This window comes from Plecotus auritus (genome assembly GCF_963455305.1).
Source record: "Plecotus auritus genome assembly, chromosome: 7".
NCBI lineage: Eukaryota > Metazoa > Chordata > Mammalia > Chiroptera > Vespertilionidae > Plecotus > Plecotus auritus.
The window spans coordinates 169012117-169036679 of NC_137774.1; the positions used below are offsets into that span (position 1 = coordinate 169012117).

At 39.5% G+C, this 24563-nt stretch overlaps 1 protein-coding gene across 2 annotated transcripts in view; it reads left to right on the plus strand.

Annotated features, from left to right (window-relative positions):
• The window catches only part of OXCT1 (3-oxoacid CoA-transferase 1), a 140692-nt gene that overhangs the window by 69995 nt on the left and 46134 nt on the right, over positions 1-24563 (plus strand). For both annotated transcript variants that reach the window (XM_080680331.1, XM_080680332.1), the window contains 4 exons: positions 242-336; positions 2630-2678; positions 7203-7275; positions 7884-7959. In XM_080680331.1, the coding sequence (XP_080536457.1) occupies positions 242-336; positions 2630-2678; positions 7203-7275; positions 7884-7959 (293 nt within the window). The remainder of the gene's footprint in view (positions 1-241; positions 337-2629; positions 2679-7202; positions 7276-7883; positions 7960-24563) is intronic.

The window sequence follows — 24563 nt, forward strand, 5'->3', positions numbered from 1 at the left end:
TTATGGGAAAGCATATCAGTGTTATTGAAAAAGCTGTGATTAATTAGTGACTTTATTTATTTATTTATTTATTTTTTTAATTACAAAAGTGCCTAGAGGGTGATTGGAGAATGTGTTCAGTAATTACATTCAGAGCAAGTGCCTTTAAAGAAGGCTTTTCTTCAGGTTGATGTGTGTGGAAGATTTATAGCATAAATCTCGCTACCTTTTCCACGTTCTACCTTAACATCTTCTTTTCCAGCTAATTTGGGCATAGGAATCCCACTTCTGGCCAGCAACTTTATCAGCCCAAATATGACTATCCATCTGCAGAGTGAAAATGGAATCCTGGGTTTGGTAAGATAGAAATTAAAGTTTTATTTATGCAGTCTTTTTTTTCCCTTGCTTATCTTTTTTTTAAAAAAATTTATCTTTATTAGTGAAAGTATTACATATGTCCCCTTCCCCGCCCTCCCCCCCCCCATTGATCTCCTCTAGCCTGCCCCCACACACACCCCCCCGCCCCCTGGCCTTCATCATTGTCTGTGTCCATGGGCTATGTATATATGCATACAAGTTTTTTGGTTGATCTCTTCCAACCCACTCACCCACCCCTGCCTTCCCTCGGAGATTCCACAGTCTGTTCCATGCTTCTATGTATTTATGCAGTCTTGATGGAGAACTAGCTATCCCATGTAGTGAAATCTTCTAAAAACTGAGAATTGTTAGCTTAAAGTTCCCAGCCTTCCTTTTCTGTTTGTTTATCATCACAATAAAATATTTAACTTTCCCATGCAGTGGTGGTCGTTGTGAGTATGTAGTGTTCTATTTGCTGCAGTAGATGTCCTTTCCTGACTATGCAAGTTTTTTCACTGCTCCTCCTTTATCAGGTAATGAGTTTCCATCTCCCCTGGTGCCTGCTTCAGAGGACTTCACAGTTAGCTCTTTAGTTAACTACTTTTAACTCTTGTGTGGCTGGACAAGAATGAAGGTTAACAAGTCTCTGTGAAATAAAATTCAGTAAGGCTCTGAGTGAAAACTGGAGAGTAAGGTTTCTATTTAGGGCAGGAACATTTTTTTTGACAGTTGATTAATTCAAAAAGTCTTAGCAATTCTTCTCATCAGTTTGTTTTAAGGTCCTGTTGTCCCAAAGGGTAGACTTTTCTTTTCCTCAGAATTAACTTTCCAGATGAGCTCAATATTCTCAGAGAATTTGACCACTGTTTTTCCTCAATATTATAATGAAAAAAAGAAGCACATTTGCTTCCTGGCATTTTTAATTTAATGATTAACTATGGCAGAGATTATTTATAGTTTGCCAATTTATAATATTCCTAATCTTTATTGTTCCTCAGTGGATTATAACTGTTAATATGCAATGAAAATTGTATATGTAAAAATGTATACCTGGTATTTATAATATAAATAATTTTTATAAGCATAGAGTCGATACTCATTGATTGAGGCAATAATCATGACCATTTTCAAAGACGAAAATGATATGTGTTTGGATGAAATCAGATTTGTATTGGATTCAGAGACTTAGGCCCGGGCTGGTTTGGCTCAGTTAGTAGAGTGTTGGCCCTTGGACTGAAGTTTTGCATGTTTAATTTTGGTCAAGGGCACTTACCTCGGTTGCTGGCTCTCTCCCCAGCCCTGGTCTGGGCACCTACCAGAGGCAATTAGTCATTGTTTCTCTCTCTGTGTCTCCCCCACTCCCTTCCATTCTCTCTAAAATCAATGGAAAAATATCCTCTGGTGAGGATAAACAAACAAACAAAAAAAGGAAAAAGAAGACTTATATTGTTTGGGTACCTTAAAAGAAAGAATTACCAGTTCCCTCAGTTTGAAGATAAGGGAAATAAGTGTATGTGAATTACCCATGGTCAATGTTTAAAAGGAAATTTACATAGGTCTAAACATTAGTTACCACTTCAATTTACTTACAAAAGAAAATTTTGGTCCCATAGAAAGACTGTTAAAATTTTACAGCCAGTATGTCCTCATTCTTGGTTCTATCTTATGCCTTTTTCTTATCTCTTTTCTCCCTTTTTGATTAATATATGTTATGTTACAGAACTCCTTGCCCCATTCAAGTAGAGATATCTTACAAAAATGCATATAAAAATTTTAAAAAGCTTACTGAGAAAAAGTGGGCAAAGGGAAAACAAAGGCAGCAAAACTCAGATGTTTTGAACAATAAGGTTAGGACCCCAAATTCAAGCTTTTGGCTTCTGCATACCTAAAAGCTGAAACTTGGCCTCTGTTGGTCTTTCTAGCCAAATAATGCAGCCATTTAGTTTATATTTGCTATGAGGAAGGTTTATGAATGACATTGCTTCATAGTAGGCCATGAATACTTTTTGTTTTATTGTCATATATTTCTAATAACATTACTTTCAAACTTTGATCATATTTAGAAAATATTTTTCATTTACCCAGTCATGATTATTAGTGTAGGAAAGACTAATCAATATGAGAAACACAGCCATGCAAATACCAGAATTATCTTTTGAAGATTCACCTCAAGTCTCTTGAAGACGATTTCCTGGAGTTTTTAGAGACGTTATTTATATTACAGTATTAGTGTTCAGTTCAGTGAGCAACTTCTGTTACTAATTGACGTTGACTCATTTGTTTTATTTGACAGGGTCCATATCCATTTGAAAATGAAGTTGATGCAGATCTAATCAATGCAGGTAAACTCACTCATTACGAGTTTCCCAGTGTTTTCCTTGCTGTTGATTTAGTTCTATTCCAGATACCAGTAAGGAGTTGATCTTGCTTCTTTGTCTTGTCTTAGAGAGTAGTCACTGTATTTTTCATTGAGGAGGGGAGATGAGCTTTCCAAGCCCCATCTTTGCCTGGCTTCTTGTCAGAGGACTGTTATTAGGGAGACTAAGCTCAAGGCAAAATTCTAGGTGGAGCTTCATCCTCTGGTGAGAGCTCTGGTGGTTTAATCGGTCAGGGTCCCGGCTATAAATGGGGGAATTGAGGAGCCTGAAGGGAAGGATTGTCGACAGGGGTGTGGACAGGATTAGGGAAACCAGGAAAGGATGGTAAGAGGAGTTACTATTATTACCCCTACTCGGGCCTTAAGGGGCAGCTGTCAGAGAGGGTCAGTCACCTAACAGGAACTATGGCCTTCGGTATGAAGAATTAGGACTGTTTAAACAAAATTCTTGCTGAATATACATATATGTGAAAAACTGCAACAAAGGTTAGGAAACATAGCCAAGGACATCTCCCAGAAAGAACGAAAATACAGAGAAGGGAAGGAGCACAGCCAGGTTGAGGGTGAGGTAGGGTCTCTTCCACTGCGTCTCCTGCTTGAGCCTCCCCTTGGATAATCCCAGGTTGAAATAGGTCTGCACTCTCATGATGAGAAGAGTGTGGGTGTGGATCCAAAGTGCCAAAAAGAAAAGATCTGGTGCATGGGGGTTTCTGTTACAGGAGCCACTTCCTATCCACTAGTCCTCATCAGAGTCAGAGAGCATCCTTCAGAGGTTCAAGGGTGGTGCTGAAGAGTGTGTCTGCTACTAAGTATGACCCAGTGATATAAGTAATAAACAGAGTTTCTTTGAATTAGGGACGCTGGTCTTGTCACCTCCTTGTTCCCACACTCAGATGCTTTACCTCTTATTATTAGCTCTTTGTGCAACTAGAACCTAGAGTCCGTGGATTAGCAACCTGAAGGAGGAAAGCAGGTTGGAGGCCCTGGCCAGCATCACTGCCCATACTTGAGGCACCACTGCCTCTGAGTTGGGGCCGATGATTTTCCTTAGCATGGGACTGCCCACGAGAAGATAATTTTTATGCTATTCTTAGCCTGCTTGTCTTTACCCTTCTTTTACTCCTATTCACTCTATCCCTGAAAACGTATTATTCTTACTCCACATTCAAAAATAGTATGTGCCAATCTCAGAAGAGAAGGAAAATGAGCTGAACTTAAAGGCCAGATGCCGAGAAGAATTGATGTTTGATTCTTAGAGAATTTTTGGAAGTAAAACAGCTTCTGGTTGAATAGTTGAATTAGTTAACATGACTCAACGCTGAAAGGCCCACTGTGATAAAGCAATGACATTTAGCCAAGGCTGTAATTTAATTGTGCTGTACCCTTTAGCAGTAGTTCATTGATCTGTGAAAATATTTGCTTCTTGGCTTAATTAATTTATGATGTTAGTGAGTTATTTGCAAAATGAATAACTCCATTTTCTAAATTTCAGGCTTGAGTTCATGGAACCCACTTTCCTTAGAAAAATAGTTACTCTTTTCTAATGACATTGTTGGATGGTAGGCGTTTCTGATTGAGTTTAAAAGTAGCTCCATCCTAACGAAGCCACCAGTTTTATATTTCAACTTCTGAAATGTCATGTATAATCTTAAACTGCTTTGTAAAACAGTAATTCAGTGCTTTTGGGAAGCCAAGCTGCAAATCAGTTTAATAATATTCTAACTCTTTCATCAAAGTCCTCTTTGGGATTTATGATGCTTTAGATTTTGGAGCTATCCAAATTAGGGAGGAAAAGCTCTGAGCTAGAGAACCCAGAATATAAATTGTCAGTTTCCTCAACTCCTCAAATTTGAAAATTACCTGAGAGATCAGCCCATTGTTTGTGTTAATTTGAAAGAATTTTTTTTTTTTTAAATACAAGTTCCTTGAAATGAATATAGAATTAAGTGTCTGGGTAAAATCAGTGCATGAAATTTTAAAATAATAATAGAGCTATTTGTAAGGATCATTTTTTCTAAATAATAACCTTATAACTATGTAAAAACAAATCACCACTTCTATAACTCTATATAATGTACTGCATACTTTTTTACATGTATGATACAGTTTGAGCCTCAGGTGAGATGCTCGTTATACAGATTGGGCAACTGAGCCCATAAAAATGAAGTGAGGGCCGAAACCGGTTTGGCTCAGTGGATAGAGCGTCTGCTTGCGGACTGAAGGGTCCCGGGTTCGATTCCGGTCAAGGGCATGTACCTTGGCTGCGGGCACATCCCCAGTGGGGGGTGTGCAGGAGGCAGCTGGTCGATGTTTCTCTCTCATCGATGTTTCTAGCTTTCTATCCCTCTCCCTTCCTCTCTGTAAAAATATCAATAAAATATATTTAAAAAAAAAAAATGAAGTGAGGTACTCAGGATCACATTGGTAGGGCCTGGACACACAGTCTTCTAGTCTTGGCTCCTGGCCTTTACCTCCTATACCCTGAGCTCTTTCTCTTTAAAGTATTGATTATATTATTAGTTGTAGTTCTTTCTTGACTCTATTTGATATTGCACTTGAAAAGCATGGATTCAACTTTAAAATATCCATTTGTTTAGCTATTGGATGTTTTAAAATGCTCAAAATGAACTTTGCTTCTGAAGAACGTAATTTGTAAGAGACCAGAATATATTGGCAGGGGCCTGACAGCTCCCTGCATGAGAGGTGCTGTCCGGGCTCTTTAATAAAACTGTGCTTCATAAATCACATAGGGAGAGCTGACGCTCTGCATTGACCTCAGCGTTGCCTGTGAGGTGGTAAACAGCACCTGGCTTGTACGTCAGCCAGTGGAAATTGCCATTGCGAAGTCATTGTGATTTCACACAGAGACCGAAGGAACGGAGATGTTTATGTTCCCCTGCTTTACTTTCCTACCAAACGATCCTGCTTGCTCTCCCCCTCACAGGATTGGTGAGGAATGGAATTCGCTGGACCTGGAATTTGTGTCAGGATAAGGTTTAGTTGTATTAGGCCTGTCCTGAAACCTGGGCTCCACAGGCTGGCTGTACGACCCACCATAAAAGTCATGCCTGGTTCCGTTGTAGTGATTCCTGGAGGGGCGACAACATTGTTCGGAGAGAGGAGTGACAAGGCCAACATTTATGGGGTCCTTTCTGTGTGCCAGGCACTAGGCTAAGGGCATTGCATGCATCACCTCATTTCATCCCTCAACTCTTATGCGCTGTCTAAAAGCTCCTACTAACCACACTAGAAAGTATTTTCTAAAGCTTTTCAGCGTTATGGTACTTTGAAAGATGTGAAGATGTTTTCGTTGTTTAGCATCCAACTCCTTTGGGGGATAAATATTTCAGCATGATATAAATAGTCTTCCTCTTTCTCCATATTCGAGCTCAAATGGAGAGGGATATAGATGGAGAAGTGAGCTTTTGGGCAAGACTTGAGAAACTGGGTTCAGCTGTGCTGCACAGCTGGGCATGGTCAGACCCCTCTGGTCCTGTTATGTCCAGGAGCCTTTCTCTGTTCCAATCTTGGAATTGCAACTTTCCTTTTCTTTCTTTTTCTCTGTCCTATTACACCAGGGTAATGCATGGTAGGTCATACAGTTGACCTACCTTTGGCAAAGGGCCTGTGAATACTATTCTGGTTGAGACCAGAAGCTTCTCCTGGGCACCCGAAGCTCCTGAACAGACAGGAAATAGATCACAAGAAGAAAGGAGCTTAGATGTAAAGCAGATGATAGTATTAGATGAAGATCTTGCACAGTTCTGAACTTCTATTATGAGATATAAGTTTTGAGAGCGGTCCTCTTGAGGATTACATTAAATACGTTGGCCAGTATTAGTATGTTATTCCCAAAGTCCTAGGGTTTTAATAGAAACTTTCAGGGTCAAGAGAGGAAAGATGAGAGGGAGAGGGAGATAGAGATTGAGATGGAAAGAGAAGGTTTAGCCCTAATGATGTTAAAGAATCTTTCTAGATTATTCATTGGTTTTGTAAAAAAATATCTGAGGTATATCTCCTGTGGTATTCCCTTCAGAATTGCATTTCTTCATGGCTATTCCACAATCTCTTTGCTCCAGTGACCACAGAAGCACTGGATTCTTTCCTCCTCAGTCCTATTCACATATAGCACCTGCTGATGAGGGGAGTGGGGCTGCTGGGGGGCCTGGAAGGGTATTGCACTGTCTGTAGAGAACTTCAGAACAATAATAAAATGAAAAAAAAATGGGTTTGCTCTTTATTATCACCGTGCAAGGGCAAACGTGAACAGTGTTAGTGACAGAATGCTCCTCTCCACAGGGCGGGCAGTTTGCACTGTGTCCCCCACACCCCTAAATACCACTGCATTTTACCTTCATTCCTTCGGGAACAGAGAAGGAATAGACCCCTCTCTCCACCACAGTACTCTTAGAAATCTAATACCCTTTTTTTCTCTTTTTCGTGTGTGTGTGTGTGTGTGTGTGTGTGTGTGTGTGTGTGTGTGTGTTAGGCAAGGAAACAGTTACTGTTCTTCCAGGAGCCTCTTACTTCTCCAGCGATGAGTCATTCGCGATGATTAGAGGGTATGTAATGACAGAGCCGCTCACGTTTCACAGTGTGGAATGAGCTGAGTCACTGGCTGAGCGTGTCAGCCAGGCTCTGAACATAGACACGTCTCCCCGCCAAAACCATCCTGGGCTTGTTTGGCTGCACAGAGATGTGAAATTATTCACATCGGATGTTGGGAATGAGAACAGCCAGCCTGCTGTTATTAAAAGAGCCCCCCAAATGGAATTTATATCTGTGTGCCAGCTATCACGAAGCAAACATTTTTAAAAAGTTCTTTCTGAGGCCCCTGACGTTTTCTACAAACTTTGTGTTCATTTCCTAGCTCATGTTTGCCTTCCAGTCAAACCACATTCTCCCTCACTGTAGGCAACAAACTCACTGTATATGCCTGTATTAATTTGTCTTTTGGAAACATTATGAGCTATAATTTTTAAAAAAAGAACTCTTAATGGTTCTTTCTCTACATCAGCTTAAGCTGATGTATTTGGAAATCAGGTGTTGGGTGGGGAAAGTAATTGCATTTTGGGGAATACAGAGTTATTTATTTTAATTGCTGGCAATTTCCAGCAAAGGGACATGAAGCTTGTGAAGTTTCCTGTTAATTCCTCTTTCTCTTTCTCAGAGGACATGTCAACCTGACCATGCTAGGAGCCATGCAGGTTTCCAAATATGGTGACCTGGCGAACTGGATGATCCCTGTAAGTGGACATTTTCCTTTTGAATTATGCTTGGGTCAGAATATATATATTGAAACATTAAGGAAAATCCTGTCAGATTGCCATGAGAGTACAAAATAATTATTTTAACAATAAAGAAATATTGTATCATGTTTTCTTATTTGAATCAAATTTTAATTAAGCAAACCCTGAGAAATATTCAGCTTTGCCAGTTTATTATGTAGCTGGGACTAAAAATAGGCAAGATCTGGGCCAAAGTAGAATTTTCCATTAAAGAAAGAGGTAGGGAAGATTAAACAATGGTATAATTATATTCTATCATAAAAGTAAGAATTACAAATGTTTATCATAACTAACTCCTTATAAACTAGAAAGAGCACTGAACAAGTTTATAAATTTTATATTAATCCTATTATTTTCTTATTCACAGTGAGTGATTAAAGTCCTCTTTTTAAAAAAAATATATATATTTGTGTTCATTTCAGAGAGGAAGGGAGAGGGAGAGAGAGAGATCAAATATCAATGATGCGAGAGAATCATTGATTGGCTGCCTCCTGCACGCCCCCTACTGAGGATTGAGCCTGCAGCCCGGGCATATGCCCTTGACCAGAATTGAATCTGGGACCCTTCAGTCCGCAGGCCGACGTTCTATCCACTGAGCCAAACCAGCTAGGGCTAACGTCCTCTCTTGATTGGTCACATGACCCCAGAAGTAATCAATCACATTGTCTTCTATTATGGAAAACAAAACCTGGGATGTTCCAACATGCTTGTGAAATGCAAATGGTTTTCATTTACTATTGACCTAAATGAGGGAAGAAACCTATCAGAATTCACTTTGGAGAAAGGACTGCAATGAGCTGATTTAGGAATGGGGTTCATAGGATTCCCGTTGTTGCTTTCCGAAATGTGCAGGGCGGGGATTCGGAGCTCAGGTTACTCTGCTGAGGTGTACTGTGTTTAAGGGTTCCTGTGCGTTTCTCTATAGCGCCAGCTATAAAGAATTGGGTTTAGGAATTGAGGCTCGTGTTCTATGATTTGAGAGTTTTTGGAAATCTCTTAGATTTTAGTGATTACAATGTGTAACTAGGTTTGGGAACCAGTGTATTCAAGAATGGTCAGAATCCATATTTACAATGTGAGGGAATATATGATTGACCCCTTCACAGTAGGAACCCTTAGCTAATTATTGATTATATTATTGTTTTCCTTTAAAAATGTTTGTCTTTCTATATCAGCCGTGGTCACAAGAGGCTTTTGGAGGCTTCAACGAATCAGAGAGGACCTCTTGAGCACTGTGCAGTGATGATAGGCAGTTTATGGAAATCAGAATGTATTTCTATTTTCAAATTTTAGAAAAAGGCCAGATGGGTAGTAGAAGGAACATAGAAAAGTGTCCCCTGGGTATTAGCCCTGATGTGCCAGTAATGAAGGTGTGACCTTGAACACAGCACTTAAGCTCTTTGGGTCGAATCCTCATCTATAAACTGAGGGTTTGAGACTAGATAATTTCAGGAGTCCCGTCTGGCTCTCATTGCTTAGCAGCTAAGAGCAAGGGTCTGGCAGTGAGACAGACCTGAGTTAAAATCCTACTTTTGTCACTTGCAGGCTGTGTAACTTGAAGCAGTTGCCTATGTCTCCTCATCTATAATATAGGAATGATATAGTAATAGTATCTACTTTACAGGACTGTATAAAGGAATAAATGACATAATACCTACAAAGTACATATAGAGTTTGAGCATAGTACATACTAAGTAAGTGCTAAATGTATTTGATAAATTTATTGGTACTATTGGGGATTCGAAAAGCATTGATTACTGTGAACAAAAGCAATAGAGTTTTAAATCTATTTTGTTGAACTGTTAATGAGTTTTGAAATAATTTTGCTTCAATCCTGAGTATGGGGCAGAAAGGACACTATATTTAATACACTTTTTGCCTTCTGGGAACTTGGGCATCTTCAAAAAGTCGATTCATTTATATTGTGTTCGTTTAGCCAGCAATGAGGCTGGTAGCTCCCACAGTGACAGTGTGCGTTATGTAGGTGTCATTTGTAGAAATGATTTTACAACATGTATCCTGATTTTACATATCCTTCTGGGATTGCTGTGAATGATTAAAACACCAGTGTGTCTTCCTTTATAATTTTCTTAATACAATCTTGTGCTAATGAGTTTCCAAAGAACTGGGCCTGGTCGGGTGGCAATCAGGAACTGGAGTTCTGACGGAATGCTGAGGAAAATCTCTATATATAAAAGCCTAAGCGACCATTGCAACCGAAACAACCAAATGAACGACCAAACAGGATGCATGGGGCGACCAGGCCAGCAGGGGGGTTAGTGAGGGATGACCAAAGGACTGAGCAGCAGGCTGCGTGGGGCGACCAGGCCAGCAGGGGGGTTAGTGAGGGACAACCACACAACTGAGCAGCAGGCTGTGTGGGGCAACCAAGCCAGCAGGGGAGTTAGTGAGGGACAACCACACAACTGAGCAGCAGGCTGCATGGGGCTATCAGGCCAGCAGGGGGGGCAGTGAGGGGTGACCAAACGACTGAACAGCAGGCTGCGTGGGGCGACCAGGCTGGCGGAGGGGGCGGGGGGCAGTTGGGGGCGACCAGGCTGGCGGCGGGGAGGGGCTGTTAGGGGCAACCAGGCTGGCAGGCAGAGGCGGTTAGGGGTGATCAGGCTGGCAGGGGGGTCAGTTAGGGGCAACCAGGCAGGCAGGTGAGGGGATAGGAGCCAGTGGTCTAGGATTATAAGGGGGATGTCCGACTGCTGGTTTAGGCTCGGCGGGGAGGGGGGGGGTGTCCCAGATTGGAGAGGCTGCAGGGCTGGGCTGAGGGGACCCTCCCCATCCCGTGCATGAATTTCGTGCACAGGGCCTCCGGTTAAACATAAAAAGCATCCTTGTGTCAAGTCTACTTTTTTGGTAATAGAAGTTGGTAGTATCATTTCTTCTTTTCTTTTTTCTTTTTGAGAAGTTTTATGAGTTTATTTGAGCCAAACTGATGACATGCCGGGAAGCAAGATCTCAAATGATCCCTGTAGTGTCATTTCTGATGAGCATTTCTTTTGTTCTTTTAGTAGCTGATAATTATTTCTTGGTTTCTTTATATGTGATGCACAGTGTGTATATTTAATTCTTTTGGATGCAAGATAGCTTAAGAATCCAAGACCATGGCCTTTAGTTTGGAAGAAATCTAATTTGAATTTCAGCTCTACCCCTTACAAATGATACAACCTGGAGTATATAGGATTCGGATTCGGATTTTTTATTAGGATAAGTGAGAAAAAAATGAAAAGTAAACACTAAAAGTGTTCCATAAATAATGGCTATTGTTTTCATCTTCTTTAGTGCTCTATTGCTTAATGTTAAAGAGGGAACATTTGCCTTAAAATACATTGATATAACAGGACTATATTTTACGGTTACTAGTACAACACACTCATCCTAAATTCATGTTCTAGTACCCAAAATTAAACTCTTTGAGGACAGATTTCCTGCTCTGACTTGATTATGAATGAGGTACAGTTTAGCCTTCTTACTCCGTTTCAATGAGCAATCTATTTGCCCCAAAGATTTACTAGTATGTTGATTTATAAAATGTAGATATATTTTTATTTCAAGATCTAGCAGTCAAGCATCTGCAGAGTTCAGCTTTATTATATCATTTTTCATTTACTTTTATCTTCTTACTGGGTTTAATAATCTTTCAGTGGTTGCAAAGCCTTGAGTTTTTCTGCATCGTGGCATGCCCATTAATCACTGCATGTCAGATGCATTAAGTTTTAAGGCAGGCAAGTGGTGTTGGATGCTCTTTGTCTTCTTCTTTAATAGCTTCTTAGTATGCAGCATTGGTCCGTGTACACAGATTTTTTTTTTTTTTAATTCTGCCCTGAGCATCTGAGGAGAGAAAATTGAACAAAACAGCAAGTTGGCTCCTTCCAGTTCCCTTATTATCATGTTGATGGTAAAACCCAGGCAAGTTACGAAAATGTAGAAAGACGTGCAATCGTAGAATCTATATTCAGAACTGCTCTGGCTTTCCTAATGTCTGTTTTTGAAAAACAGCTGCCATGGATTATTGACTTGTGAAGGGAAGCAGATGTGTGTGATCAGCTCTGGGAACTGGTTATTGAAAGAAGGCAGCTATGGCCCATGGGACAGGGTTGCTGTATATGAACCATGCAACAGCCAAGAGCCTGCTCCTTCTACGTGGAGAGCTGAAATGAGGGATTTGTAAGGCAGAGAAGAATAGGATGTTTTGGTGTTTGTTTTTTCCTTACATTTTTATAAAAAGAATAAAAGTGAATGTCATACTCATGTATGCTACATGTATGAGTGCACAAAATTGATTTGGTCTTCTAGATATGATGTCTGTTTTAAAGAAGCTAGCTTTCTTGTCTTCCTTACTTATAAAATTAAAAGGTTTGTGTCCAAGATTCAATCTAGGGGTTTTGTTGCATCAATTGTAGTATAAATATTAAATCTGCAGATATAGATATAGAAATATAAAGATTATGGGATAAAGATATAAACATAAATATGTGTGTTTATATCTTTACATGTTTATGTATATATGGTTTTAACATTATGATACCTGTTCGTTTGGTACTAATTCTGAGGAAACTACAAACTATGGGTAAGGGAAAAGGACAGTTAAAGAATATGTATTTGACAGTATGATGCTTTTATAATTATTCAGTGGTGCTTTTGCTGTATCAGTGTACTGTAGGGGAAAGTGCACAGAACTTTGGAATTAGGCCCGTGCTTAAATGCTGGTTCTGTCACTTACTGGTGGTGTGACACATTATTTCATTTTAGTATACGCATTTATAAAATGATAATACTTAACTCATATGCCTGTTCTGTAGGTTAGTTTGTTCGTTCAACAGATATTTATTAGGCATATATTAAAGGCCATGCACTGGTTGAAGATGCAGCAGGTAACAAAATGGATTAAATTCTCCACATTTACAAAGCTAATATTCTAGTGGGGATCAGCTAATATGGCCCATGTACCAAATCTAGCTCCATTGCCCATTTTTGTAAATAAAGTTTTTTTTTTTTTTAAATATATTTTATTGATTTTTTTACAGAGCGGAAGGGAGAGGAGGGATAGAGAGTTAGAAACATCGATGAGAGAGAAACATCGATCAGCTGCCTCTTGCACGCCCCCTACTGGGGATGTGCCCGCAACCAAGGTACATGCCCTTGACCGGAATCGAACCTGGGACCCTTGAGTCCGCAGGCCGAGGCTCTATCCACTGAGCCAAACCGGTTTTGGCTGTAAATAAAGTTTTATTGAAATACAGCTATTTTACATATTAGCCATAGTTGTCTTTGTGCTGCAACAGCACAGTTGAGTAGTTGCAATGGAAACCATATGACCTGCAAAACCTAAAATATTTACCATTTAGCTCTTTACAGAAAAAGTTTGCCAATTTCTGCCATAGATTGTTGATCTGAAACCTTTATTTTCTAATGTAACTTAGTAATGCTATAAGTTTCTCTGTTAGCACGTATTAGTGACATCCGACTAATTTTTATATGTTGTGTTTTCTGTTGATTCTCTTCCAAATATTTCTAAGTTCCCTTGTGAGTTTTTTATGACCTATTTGTTATTTAGAAGTATGTCATTAAATTTCCAAATATTTGGTTATTTTTCAAAAAAACAACAACTGTGTTTAAAGAGCAGGCAGTGTGCCTTCCTCCTCTGGAGGGTCCCTTAATCCTCTTCCCTTTTGTTCTGAAGACCCTGCTTTGGGCTCTTAGCAGCTATTATTTCTTATCAACATTGTTCCAGCGCTGCTATCTTTGGTCACTTTAAGAGACAGCATTGATGGTGACTTTTCTTTGTGTTAGTGGATGTCTTAAGAGACCAGATGTTAACAAGCATGTGTGTGATCATGTTTTCCATATCCAATATGTTGAACAAGCTTCACGTGGGATGAAATCAAAACACAGCTATTTTTATCTGGTGTGGTGCCTTTAACTTTACGCAGTGAGAGCTCTGCGTGGCATTTCAGCTCATTCTTAGATAATCAACTGTCACTGGGTCACTTTAATTCACAAACTCAGTCTTGATTCAAGAACTAAAGGGTCCAGTCCAAGGTAGTGAACTTGCCGTAATATGCATTCCAAAGCAGTGCGTGTCCTCTCACTTACACTCCCCAGCCCTGGTCAGGGCAGGCTGCCCATGTTAGCGGAAGGTTGTATGGAGTTCTTTTGCTTTTTCTCTTCATTCACTGCCTTCCCCAACTCACTGTTTAGCACCCACCAGGGACAGAATTCAGGAGAATGGGAAGGTGAGGACACAGGACAGGAAAGTTCTCACATGGCTGGAGAGTGGTCATGGTATAAGCTGGCTCCATGCTCCCTGGTCCTTTCAGATGATGCTAGTCAAGCTGGGAGTTTGAAAGGTGCTGTTTGGACCATGTGCATGTTCTGCATTTTATCATTTTTTAAGCTTTCAGATTCTAAAGTCTCCACTGCCTAATCAGGTATAATTTATATACTTTCATATGTGAAGTATTTTAACCATTTCATTTATCCTTTTTTTTTTTTTTTTTTTTAATAATTGACCAGCAGGAGAGTTCTTTGGGAGAGTTCGTGTCCTCTGCTAGAATTTTTATATAATTAGCTTTCAATGCTTCTTAAATGGAAAACAGTGAAATGTAACTGTAGAAACATGGGGATCATTGCAAAGGAGGATGCTGAATTGAGGTTAAAAAAAAGATTAAAATTAAGATCAGAAAGAAACAATAGCAAATCCATTAGCAAGTCGCCTCACTCTGCCTAGGTCCCCACAAATGTTAATATTTTCGGTAGCAAAGGGATATGAGACAGTGAAATAGACTTTGTGTGAGGAATATCTTAGTTCTCAGCAGTCTTAAAGAGCTTTGCCTTTTGATTGCTGTCTCAGTCTGTTTTTGCTCCGAAGGGAAGGAAATAGTTTTCTCTTTGCTGTGCTTCATTGATGTGTTTGTGACCAACTGCTTAGCTCTACGCGCTTGATCCACTGGAACTCAGATGTATCCAAACCTGAGACTGAAAAAAAGGTGTCCTACACACCTGATTGACTCCCAGGCATGGCGCTCCATGCCCCCAGCACACATGCTCTCCATCTCCTCCTCGCTGTCAGACAGACTTCTATGCATAGAATGGGCATTTGGTCATTTTTTAAAAAGCAAGCAACCAATCAATCAATTTCTTTATTTTCTCTTCCCTCCTTTCCCGTCATTCTTTCTCTTCTCCTCCTTTACAGAGAGAATGAGCACTGACTGCATTTGATGTTTTCAGTAACTATCCCTTTGGCTAATGATGTGTTTGTATGACAATAGCAGCCCCTTCTCATTAAAACGAGGGGAGGAAACATTAAAAATGATAGATGAGGTCTCCTAGAAATCCATTATTAGCAATTTCACAAATAATGGTGCTGCTGATATGACTTAGCAGGGAATGATGCCAAAGCACCAGTGACAGTGTGACCCTGCAGCTAAAGGCTAATGAATCTTGAAGACCCAATCTTATTAAATGATGAAATCTGGCATTTCCAGTTGATGAAATCCTTACTTCTTACTTTACTCCTTTGGTTTAGAGATAGTTTTTATTGATTGCTTTTAGAGAGAGATGAACAGAGTGGGGAGGGAGAGAGGAGAAGCAACATCAATTTGTTGTTTCACTTATTTATGAATTCATTGGTTTATTCTTGTATGTGCCCTGACTAGGGATTGAACCCACAACCTTGGCATATCGGGCCAACGCTCTAACCAACTAAACTACCTGGCCAGGGCTAGAGATAAATTTTTTTTAAGATCCTGGAGGTTTTTTATTTAATTCTATGTCTTTTAAAATGGTGCAATCATATAACTTGTTGTCTAAACCAAATCATTTTGAGAACATGAAAGGGTGCCAATAATTATTACACCATGATAACAGATATATATCTAAATTCTATTAGAGAGACAGTTTGTATAAGCAATTTACTTATAATCCCAAAATCATATCACCATTAATAAGACTTGTTTCTTTTACTATAAAGAATCCCACACAGACATTTTTTATCAAGGGATATCTAGTTCTTATTAGAAAAACTGGAATAACAAACATTTAAATGAGATGTCCTAAATTCAATATATATTGGAGGATTAGGCAAATTCAACATTTCTTATTTCTTCCTATCCAAGATCAATTCTATTTTAAAATTCATAGAATAAATCATAAAGTTCTATATGTAGTATGCATTTTTCTATGCTAAGCACTGTGCTGTGAACTTCTCATCAATTATTATTATTTTTAAATTCTTTATTGTTTAAAGTATTACATGTGTCTCCTTTTCCCCCCATTGACCTCTCCCCAGCTGGTCCCACCCCCCAGCACATGCCCTCATCCCCCTACTGTCTGTGTCCATAGATTATGCTTATGTGCATGCATACAAGGCCTTTGGTTGATTTCTTACCCCTCCCCCCACCCTTTCCTCTGAGGTTTGATGGTCTGTTCAATGCTTCTATGTTTCTGAATCTATTTTTTTGTTCATCAGTTTATGTTGTTCATTATATTTCACAAATGAGTGAGATCATGTGATATTTACCTTTCTCTGACTGGCTTATTTCACTTAGTATAATGCTCTCCAGTTTCATCCATGCTGTTGCAAATGGTAAGAACTCCTTTTTTACAGCAGCATAGTATTCCATTGTGTAGATGTACCACAGTTTTCTAATCCACTCATCTGCTGATGGCACTTAGGCTGTTTCCAAATCTTAGCTATTGTACCAGTGCTGCTATGAACATAGGAGTGCATATATCCTTTCTGATTGGTATTCCTAATTTCTTGGGATATATTCCTAGAAGTGGGATTACTGGTTCAAATGGGAGTTCCATTTTTAATTTTTTGAGGAAACTCCATACTGTTTTTCACAGTGGCTGCACCAGTCTGCATTCTCCCCAGCAGTGCAAGAGGGTTCCTTTTTCTCTGTATCCTCGCCAACACTAGTCCTTTGTTGATTTGTTGATGATAGCCATTCTGACAGGTGTGAGATGGTACCTCATTGTCGTTTTGATTTGCATCTCTGGGATGATTAGTGACTTAGAACATGTTTTCATATGTCTCTTGGCTTTCTGTATGTCCTCTTTCAAAAAGTGTCTATTTAGGTCCTTTGTCCATTTGTGATTAGATTGTTTATCTTCCTTTGTTAAGATGTTTGAGTTCCCTATAAATTTTGGAGATTAAACTCTTATCGGATATAATATTGACAAATATGTTCTCCCATACAGTGGGCTTTCTTATTGTTTTGTTGATGGTTTCTTTTGCTGTGCAGAAGCTTTTTATTTTGATGTAGTCCCATTTGTTTATTTTCTCCTTAGTTTCCATTGTCTTAGGAGCAATATCAGTAAAGATATTGCTATGACATGTCTGATGTTTTGCTGCCCATGGTTTCTTCTTAGATTTTTATGGTTTCTGTCTTATGTTCTAAGTCCTTTATCCATTTTGAGTTTATTTTTGTGTATGGTGTAAGTTGGTGATCTAGTTTCACTTTTTTGCTTGTATCTGTCCAGTTTTCCCAACACCATTTATTGAAGAGACTGCCTTGACTCCACTGTATGCTCTTGCCTCCTTTGTCAAATATTAATTGAGCATAATGGCTTGTGTTGATTTCTGGGTTCTTTGTTCTGTTCCATTGGTCTATATGTCTGTTCTTGTGCCAGTACCAGGCAGTTATGAGAACAATGACATTGTAATATAGCTTGATATCTGGTATTGCGATCCCTCCAACTTTGTTCTTTCTCAGGATTGCTGCGGTTATTTGTGGTCTTTTTTTATTCCATATGAATTTTTGGAGAGTTTGTTCTAGGTCTGTGAAATATGCCGTTGTTATTTTAACGGGGATTGCATTGAATCTATAGATTGCTTTGGGTAGTATGAACATTTTAATGATGTGGATTCTACCATGAACATGGTATATTCTTTCATTTGTTTATGTCTTCATCTATCTCTTTTTTCAACGTCCTGTAGTTTTCCGAGTATAGAGATAATTTTTGGTCATTACTTTTACTGACAAAATAGCTTTACTAGGGAAAATTTTAAATATATATAGACCTAGAAACTTTGGATTACCGAGCCTCTGGTAATCCAAAGGTTTCAAAATGCAAATAGGTATTTTTATGGACGGCGACCTTCTAAAAGTCAACCCTGAGATGAAATTCAAATTATACTTAAAAGTGTGTTTTACTTCTTGTTAAAGGTTGGGAAACCATAAAATCTGTCACACATTCTTTCCTCATAGGACACTGAATCAAAAAGGAAATCATACCTGAAATTACAAATTACTTAGGAATTAATGAAAATGAGAACTTTATTTCAAAGCTTGTGGCATACAAGTAAAATGATACTCAGAAGAAATAGAGAGCCCTAAATGCTTGTATTAGTTGCAGAATCCATGCATGCATTGCTGCTTCTGGCTTATTTGCATTCCTTTCCAGTTTAATGCATATGGGTGGCCGTGTTGAAAGACCTCCAGCACTTGATTATATTAGCACTGGGATGTGTAAGACCCTCAGGAACAGTGCTAGATCAGCTCACCAATATTATTAAGAACCCAGTAGAGCATATGGCTTCCATTTGGGATCATATGATATGGCAACATATATCTTTAGACCCTAGAGTCATATTGATAAGTTCAAATTCTGAGAGGTATATATGGAATTGGGCTGAGCAAACATCAGTTTTCCATCTGTCATCTTATCCTCTTTCCAGACCATTGCTGTCTAAGTAGAATGACAGGAAAGAGCACCAGAATTTTACACTGAGTTTCCTTTATCATTTTTCCCCCTCCTCAGCCAGTATAGTGGACTTTTTCTAAGTAAAAGGCAGCCCCCCCACCCCCCGCCACCATTGATTTTTAGAGAGAGTAGAAGGGAGGTAGGGAGAGGAAGAGAAGGAGAGTGAGAGAGGGAGGGAAACATTGATGTGAGAGAGACACATTGATTGGTTGCCTCCTTGAAAGTGCTCCGACTAGGGACAGTGATCGAACTGCAACCCAGGTACGTGCTCTTGATGAGGAATTGAACCTGCGACCCCCTCTGTACTCAGGTCGACACACTAACCACTGAGCAACATCAGCCAGGGGTAAGGCAGATAGAATTTTTTTACCTTGATTGTACCCAATAAATTCACCATTGCCCATTTTATCATGTGGTAACTCAAGTAGATTATTGGAGTATTTGAAATACTACATATATAGAGAATTATTAGAAAATAAGATATTACTTTTTCAGATTATCCAAATTTAGCTTTGCCAATTTCTCAGTATAATTTCAGATGGAAAACAAGATAACTCATCTTGTTACAATTGTGAATAAAAACAATAAATCTGTTTTGGGTGAAGGTCTAATACAGATCCCTTCAGGAAAGGCTTCTACGCTTTAATTCAAGTACAAAAGATTTGATGTATTTTAGCCACTCATCTTTTTTGCATATTTCTGAGTTATAGTTTAGCCTAAAACATTTATAGTACAGGATAAGGGAATTTCTGATTGGGCAGCTGTTTCTGTGATTTGGGTATTATCTCTGCTTTTGGAACTACCATCTTTTGGTAGAGATCATGTATTTATTATAAAATAATCAAGGGCCAAAAATGTATATTAGACTGGAGACATAAGCATATTATCTAAATAATCAAACCCTGAAAACCTATTCTATAAATAATATAGAAATATCTTCCTTAAAAAAACAATATTTTTCTTATTGCCAGAATTTCATATACAATAAACTTATTACTCTGGCATGTAGAAGCTTTATCAGCTAACATATTTCTATCCTGAATGTAACTTCTGCTCATAATCATATCGTTTTTAGGAAATTTAATTTTCTTACATCATGGCTTCAGGTTGGTGAAAGATGCATGGTTTGTTGATAAGCACATTTGGAAAATTTTGTAATTTTAGTCCTAGAGGATCTGACTGCATTTTTAGAAGTTGTCTAGACTGAAGCTACAGAAGACATCTGTAGGCTTACTGTTTGTCTCCCAACTAAATTAGCACCATCCAGCAGATCAGGAGCAATAATAAAGAAAAATGCTGCAATAAGTTCAACATAATGGACATTTTAAAATAGGAAACATCTTCTTTGGGGATTCAATTACCTCTTTCTGGATACTAGGAACAGACTTCATCCAATTGTTTTTCTGACTTGTTTTAGAACTTCAGGTAATATGCTTAGCTTTTCCTTATATTTTCTTTTTCTTTCTTTCTTTTTTTTTTTTTAAATAAAGGAAAGCTTGTTATATCTACTTACTCTCTGCAAGTAAGGTAGTATTTACCAGGTTTGTCCACTATAAAGTTACTATTTTCTTTCCCTACCTTATTCTTTAGAAGTAAGTCAACAGATTTAGCCCACCCTCAAAAGTGTCTTATAGGAGGGATATTATTATCTGAAGTTCATGTAAGGAGAAGATTTATCTGGCATTTATTTATTTAATCACTAGAGGCCTGGTGCACGAAATTTGTGCACTGGGGAGGGGGGTGTCCCTCAGCCCAGCCTGCACCCTCTCCAATCTGGGACCCCTCAAGGGATGTCCGACTGCCCGTTTAAACCCGATCCCGGTGGGATCGGGCCTAAATGGGCAGTCAGACATCCCTCTCACAATCCAGGAATGCTGGCTCTCAACTGCTCGCCTGCCTGCCTTCCTGATTGCCCCTAACTGCTTCTGCCTGCCAGCCTGATCACCCCCTAACCACTCCCCTGCCAGCCTGATTGATGCCTAACTGCTCCCCTGCCAGCCTGTTTGCCCCTAACTGCCCTCCCTTGCAGGCCTGGTCACCCCTAACTGCCCTCCCCTACAGGCTTGATCGCCTCCAACTGCCCTCCCTTGCAGGCCTGGTCCCTCCCAACTGCCCTCCCTTGCTGGCCATCTTGTGGTGGCCATCTTGTGGTGGCCATCTTGTGGTGGCCATCTTGTGTCCACATGGGGGCAGGATCTTTGACTATATGGGGGCAGCCATCTTGTGTGTTAGAGTGATGGTCAATCTGCATATTATTCTTTTATTAGATAGGATTTTTTTAGCAGTATGGACTCATGTATATTTTATACTTTTAATTATAATCCAATACCATGTTAATTTATTTTCGTGCTCAAATTGTTCCAGCTGTAGCCATTGGGAGCTTCTCAATTTGGCTCCTGTTCACTTCCATTAAAAACATTTTTTTTTGTTGAGTGTTTCTTACTTTGTTATTAAAAGATGCTTTTGTTATATTTTTCCTGCCCCTAGAATCAGTTATTTCTGCAAGGAGCCCTGATTTCTTTTATTTAAGGATAGAATTTGAAACCTTGAGTGTTAGCTCTGCTTGTTGCTACTTATATGTCATTACATGTAGGCCTGCTCGGTGGACAGAGCTAAGTACTGTGTGCATACATACTAACCCACACCTATTCCAGTTTTTAAAAAATGAATTTTCAGTTAATTTACATACAATATTATATTAGTTTCAGGTATAAAACATAATGAGTATTTATATAACGTATGAAGTGATCACCCCAATAACTCTAGTACCCATCTGACACTATACACAGTTATTACATTATCATTGACTATATTCCTTCTGCTGTACTTTATATCCCATGTCATTCAGTTTTGAATAATAAAAGTCATCGACTTCCTGTTTTAGATCTGGAGGTTAGGGAAAACAGTAATTCCTTGCTGAATAGCTTTGCCTCAAGGTGCTTATCAAGGTAATCATTTCCTTCTAAATATTAGCTCTACAAATGGCATTCTTGGGAAAAAAGTAGCTCATTTTTAGTGTTTGCCATGCTTGAGTGTCAAGAGAATGTGAGCGCAGCCATGTCTGCCACAGGGTGTTGTAACAGAGATAGGAACACATCCATTCACTGCAGCTATTGATCCTCGCCTGCGAAGGTATCAAGGTAAAATGTACCTTTACGTGGGCTTCATATGAAGTGGACCTGGAATTATCAAGTTTGTTTACTTAGATATTTATTTTTAATATTGTTTTTCATGCATGTAACGTCCATCTCTGGTGTTATAGGTGCTACATAAAGTTATTGAGAACTTCAAGTTCAGAAACTTAAATGGTCACTTACAAAGTTTAGGGAGTTAGGACACTGGCAAATCAAGAAATGAATTAAAGTTTTTTGTTTCTCTATATTTCTGCCTCTTCTGATCTTTGTCTTTTACTTCAGAAGAATATCTTTCTTTTTCTTTTTCATTCTATCCTCAGTATTTTGATTTTTACGTGATCAAGACCTTCACCTTAAGTTTTTTTAGCTTGTTACTTTTCATTTTTATTCCCAACACTAGATGCCCAGTGCATGAAAATTTGTGCACTCGGCGGGAGGGGGGTCCCTCAACCCGGCCTGCACCCTCTCACAGTCTGGGAGACCTTGGGGGATGTCCGATTGATGGCTTAGCATGGGGAGTGGGCCTAAGCCGCAGTCTGGCCTCCCTCTGCAGGAGGTCCTGGTGGGCCAATCGGGGGCCAGCTCCACCCCCCCGATTGCCTCTCCGCTGCCACCAGTTGCCGCAGCACCCCGATTGCTGTCCCCTTCCTCTGCCCACTGGCACCCGCCTTGGATGGCCTGGCGCCACCCACTTGCCGGCCTCACCCCCTGATGACCAGTTGTTCCGCTGTTTGGTCGATTTGCATATTAGGTTTTTATTATATAGGATGGCTTTTTTTTTTTTTTTCCCATTCAAGAGCTTGCTCTGGTGGTACTGACTTGAAAAGATAAGAAGAAAGAAATTAATGTTCTCTCAATTTTCCTTGTTGTGTATCTTTTTTTTTTTTTTTTAAATATATATTTTATTGATTTTTTTACAGAGAGGAAGGAAGAAGGATAGAGAGTTAGAAACATCGATGAGAGAGAAACATCGATCAGCTGCCTCCTGCACACCTCCCACTGGGGATGTGCCCGCAACCAAGTTACGTGCCCCCGACCGGAATCGAACCTGGGACCCTTCAGTCCGCAGGCCGACGCTCTATCCACTGAGCCAAACCGGTTTTGGCTTGTTGTGTATCTTTTAAAAGTATAAACTTTATGGCAAATTCCCTGAAATAATTATTCTAACCCATTTCAGTATTTGAAGAAGTTTTTCTCTTTACCTCATTCTCCCTCTGTGGGGAGGAGCCATTGTACCTTCACTGCACTTTCAGCTTCCACTCTTCAGAGGAGAGACTGATGCCTGTGCCCTGGGGACCCCCGACAGGGACGTTGCCCTTGGTGGTCTCCATGGCTCCGGAGGTGGGTCATTGTCACCAGGAGGACCTGCTTCTCCCTCCTGAGCTGAGACCTCACACTAGTCCGGGATGTGAACCTTCATGGAAGGATACTGCTCATGGTTCTCTTAGTCCCCAAAGTGGCTCGTGCTTTCTTAGCAACCCGGAGCTGGGACTGGCTTCACATGGAGAGGCGCTGGTCCCCCTTTTACACGTTAGGACATGTGCAGGAGGAAACAAATCAAAGCTCAAACAGTGACCAAAGGGTCATCAATTCGCCATTAATGTTCATAGTGTTAACCCCCCGTGGGAGGTACTTAGCAGGCATTAAATTCCGTGAAGCCCAGAGGACATCTTGGGAATAAACAGTACTTATTAACAGTGTGGAATCAAAATGGTTTTATTCCTTCCACCTCAGCCTCTGACACTTGCTCAGTAGGGCAACCACATTTGGTAGACCTAGCATTCTTACACAATTGTTCTTAAGTGAGTGTTTTGTTTCTTTGTGTTTTTTTTTTTTACTTTTAAATTTTCTGCTACATTATTTTTTGATCTTTTCTATTGTGGATAAAAACACTAGTAATGATTTCAATGTATTCCTTAATAATGTTCTTTCAGCCCCTGTGTCTCGGTGAAAATTCGATCCAGCTGTCAGAGATGGCAGCGTAATTATAATAATTCTGTCATTTGCTCTTTAGAGCTTTGCAGACGGTGGGAGGCAGTGATGGAGCAAGCGTGCTCCTGCCTGTCATTCTAATCCTCACATCCTCCTCCTTCATCCCAACCAATCCTGCCCTCTTTAGAGAATCAGAAAGTCAAATTTCTGAGAACGACTATTTCCTGTTGTTTTTTTTAAGGAATAATCTAACATTCATGTGAATGTGTTGTTGAGGGGATTGCTCTATTTTAGTACATGGAGACATAAAAATAATTGGTACCTTTCCATTTGTATTGTAGCTGTCATTTTTGTTGTGATTATCTAGGGATCTCCTAAAAATAATATAAACCTTAAAAAAATTTTGTAATAACAAATGAGGTCTGTTTTCCCACCATTAGAACATTAGTTCGATCCAACCATGTGAAAGTCCTGTGTTTGTAGGTCACACATGGTCACATGTGGCCAACTTCATATAATTCTCATACATTTCTCTCAGTGACCAATGGAAGGGAGAGCTTATTAATGCAGAACATAACTTACCCTTAGATTTTAAAAGATTGTGCTTATTCTGTTTTGGATAATGGAAAAGACCAGAAGCTCGAGGGTTTAGTTGTATTTCATAAACTCAATTAAATAACTTATTTATTGTATCCTACTACTTAATCATATTAAATTGTGTGTCCTGGAGCGGTGCTCAATGCCTGGGCACAGGTACCCGAGGGGGCCTGATAA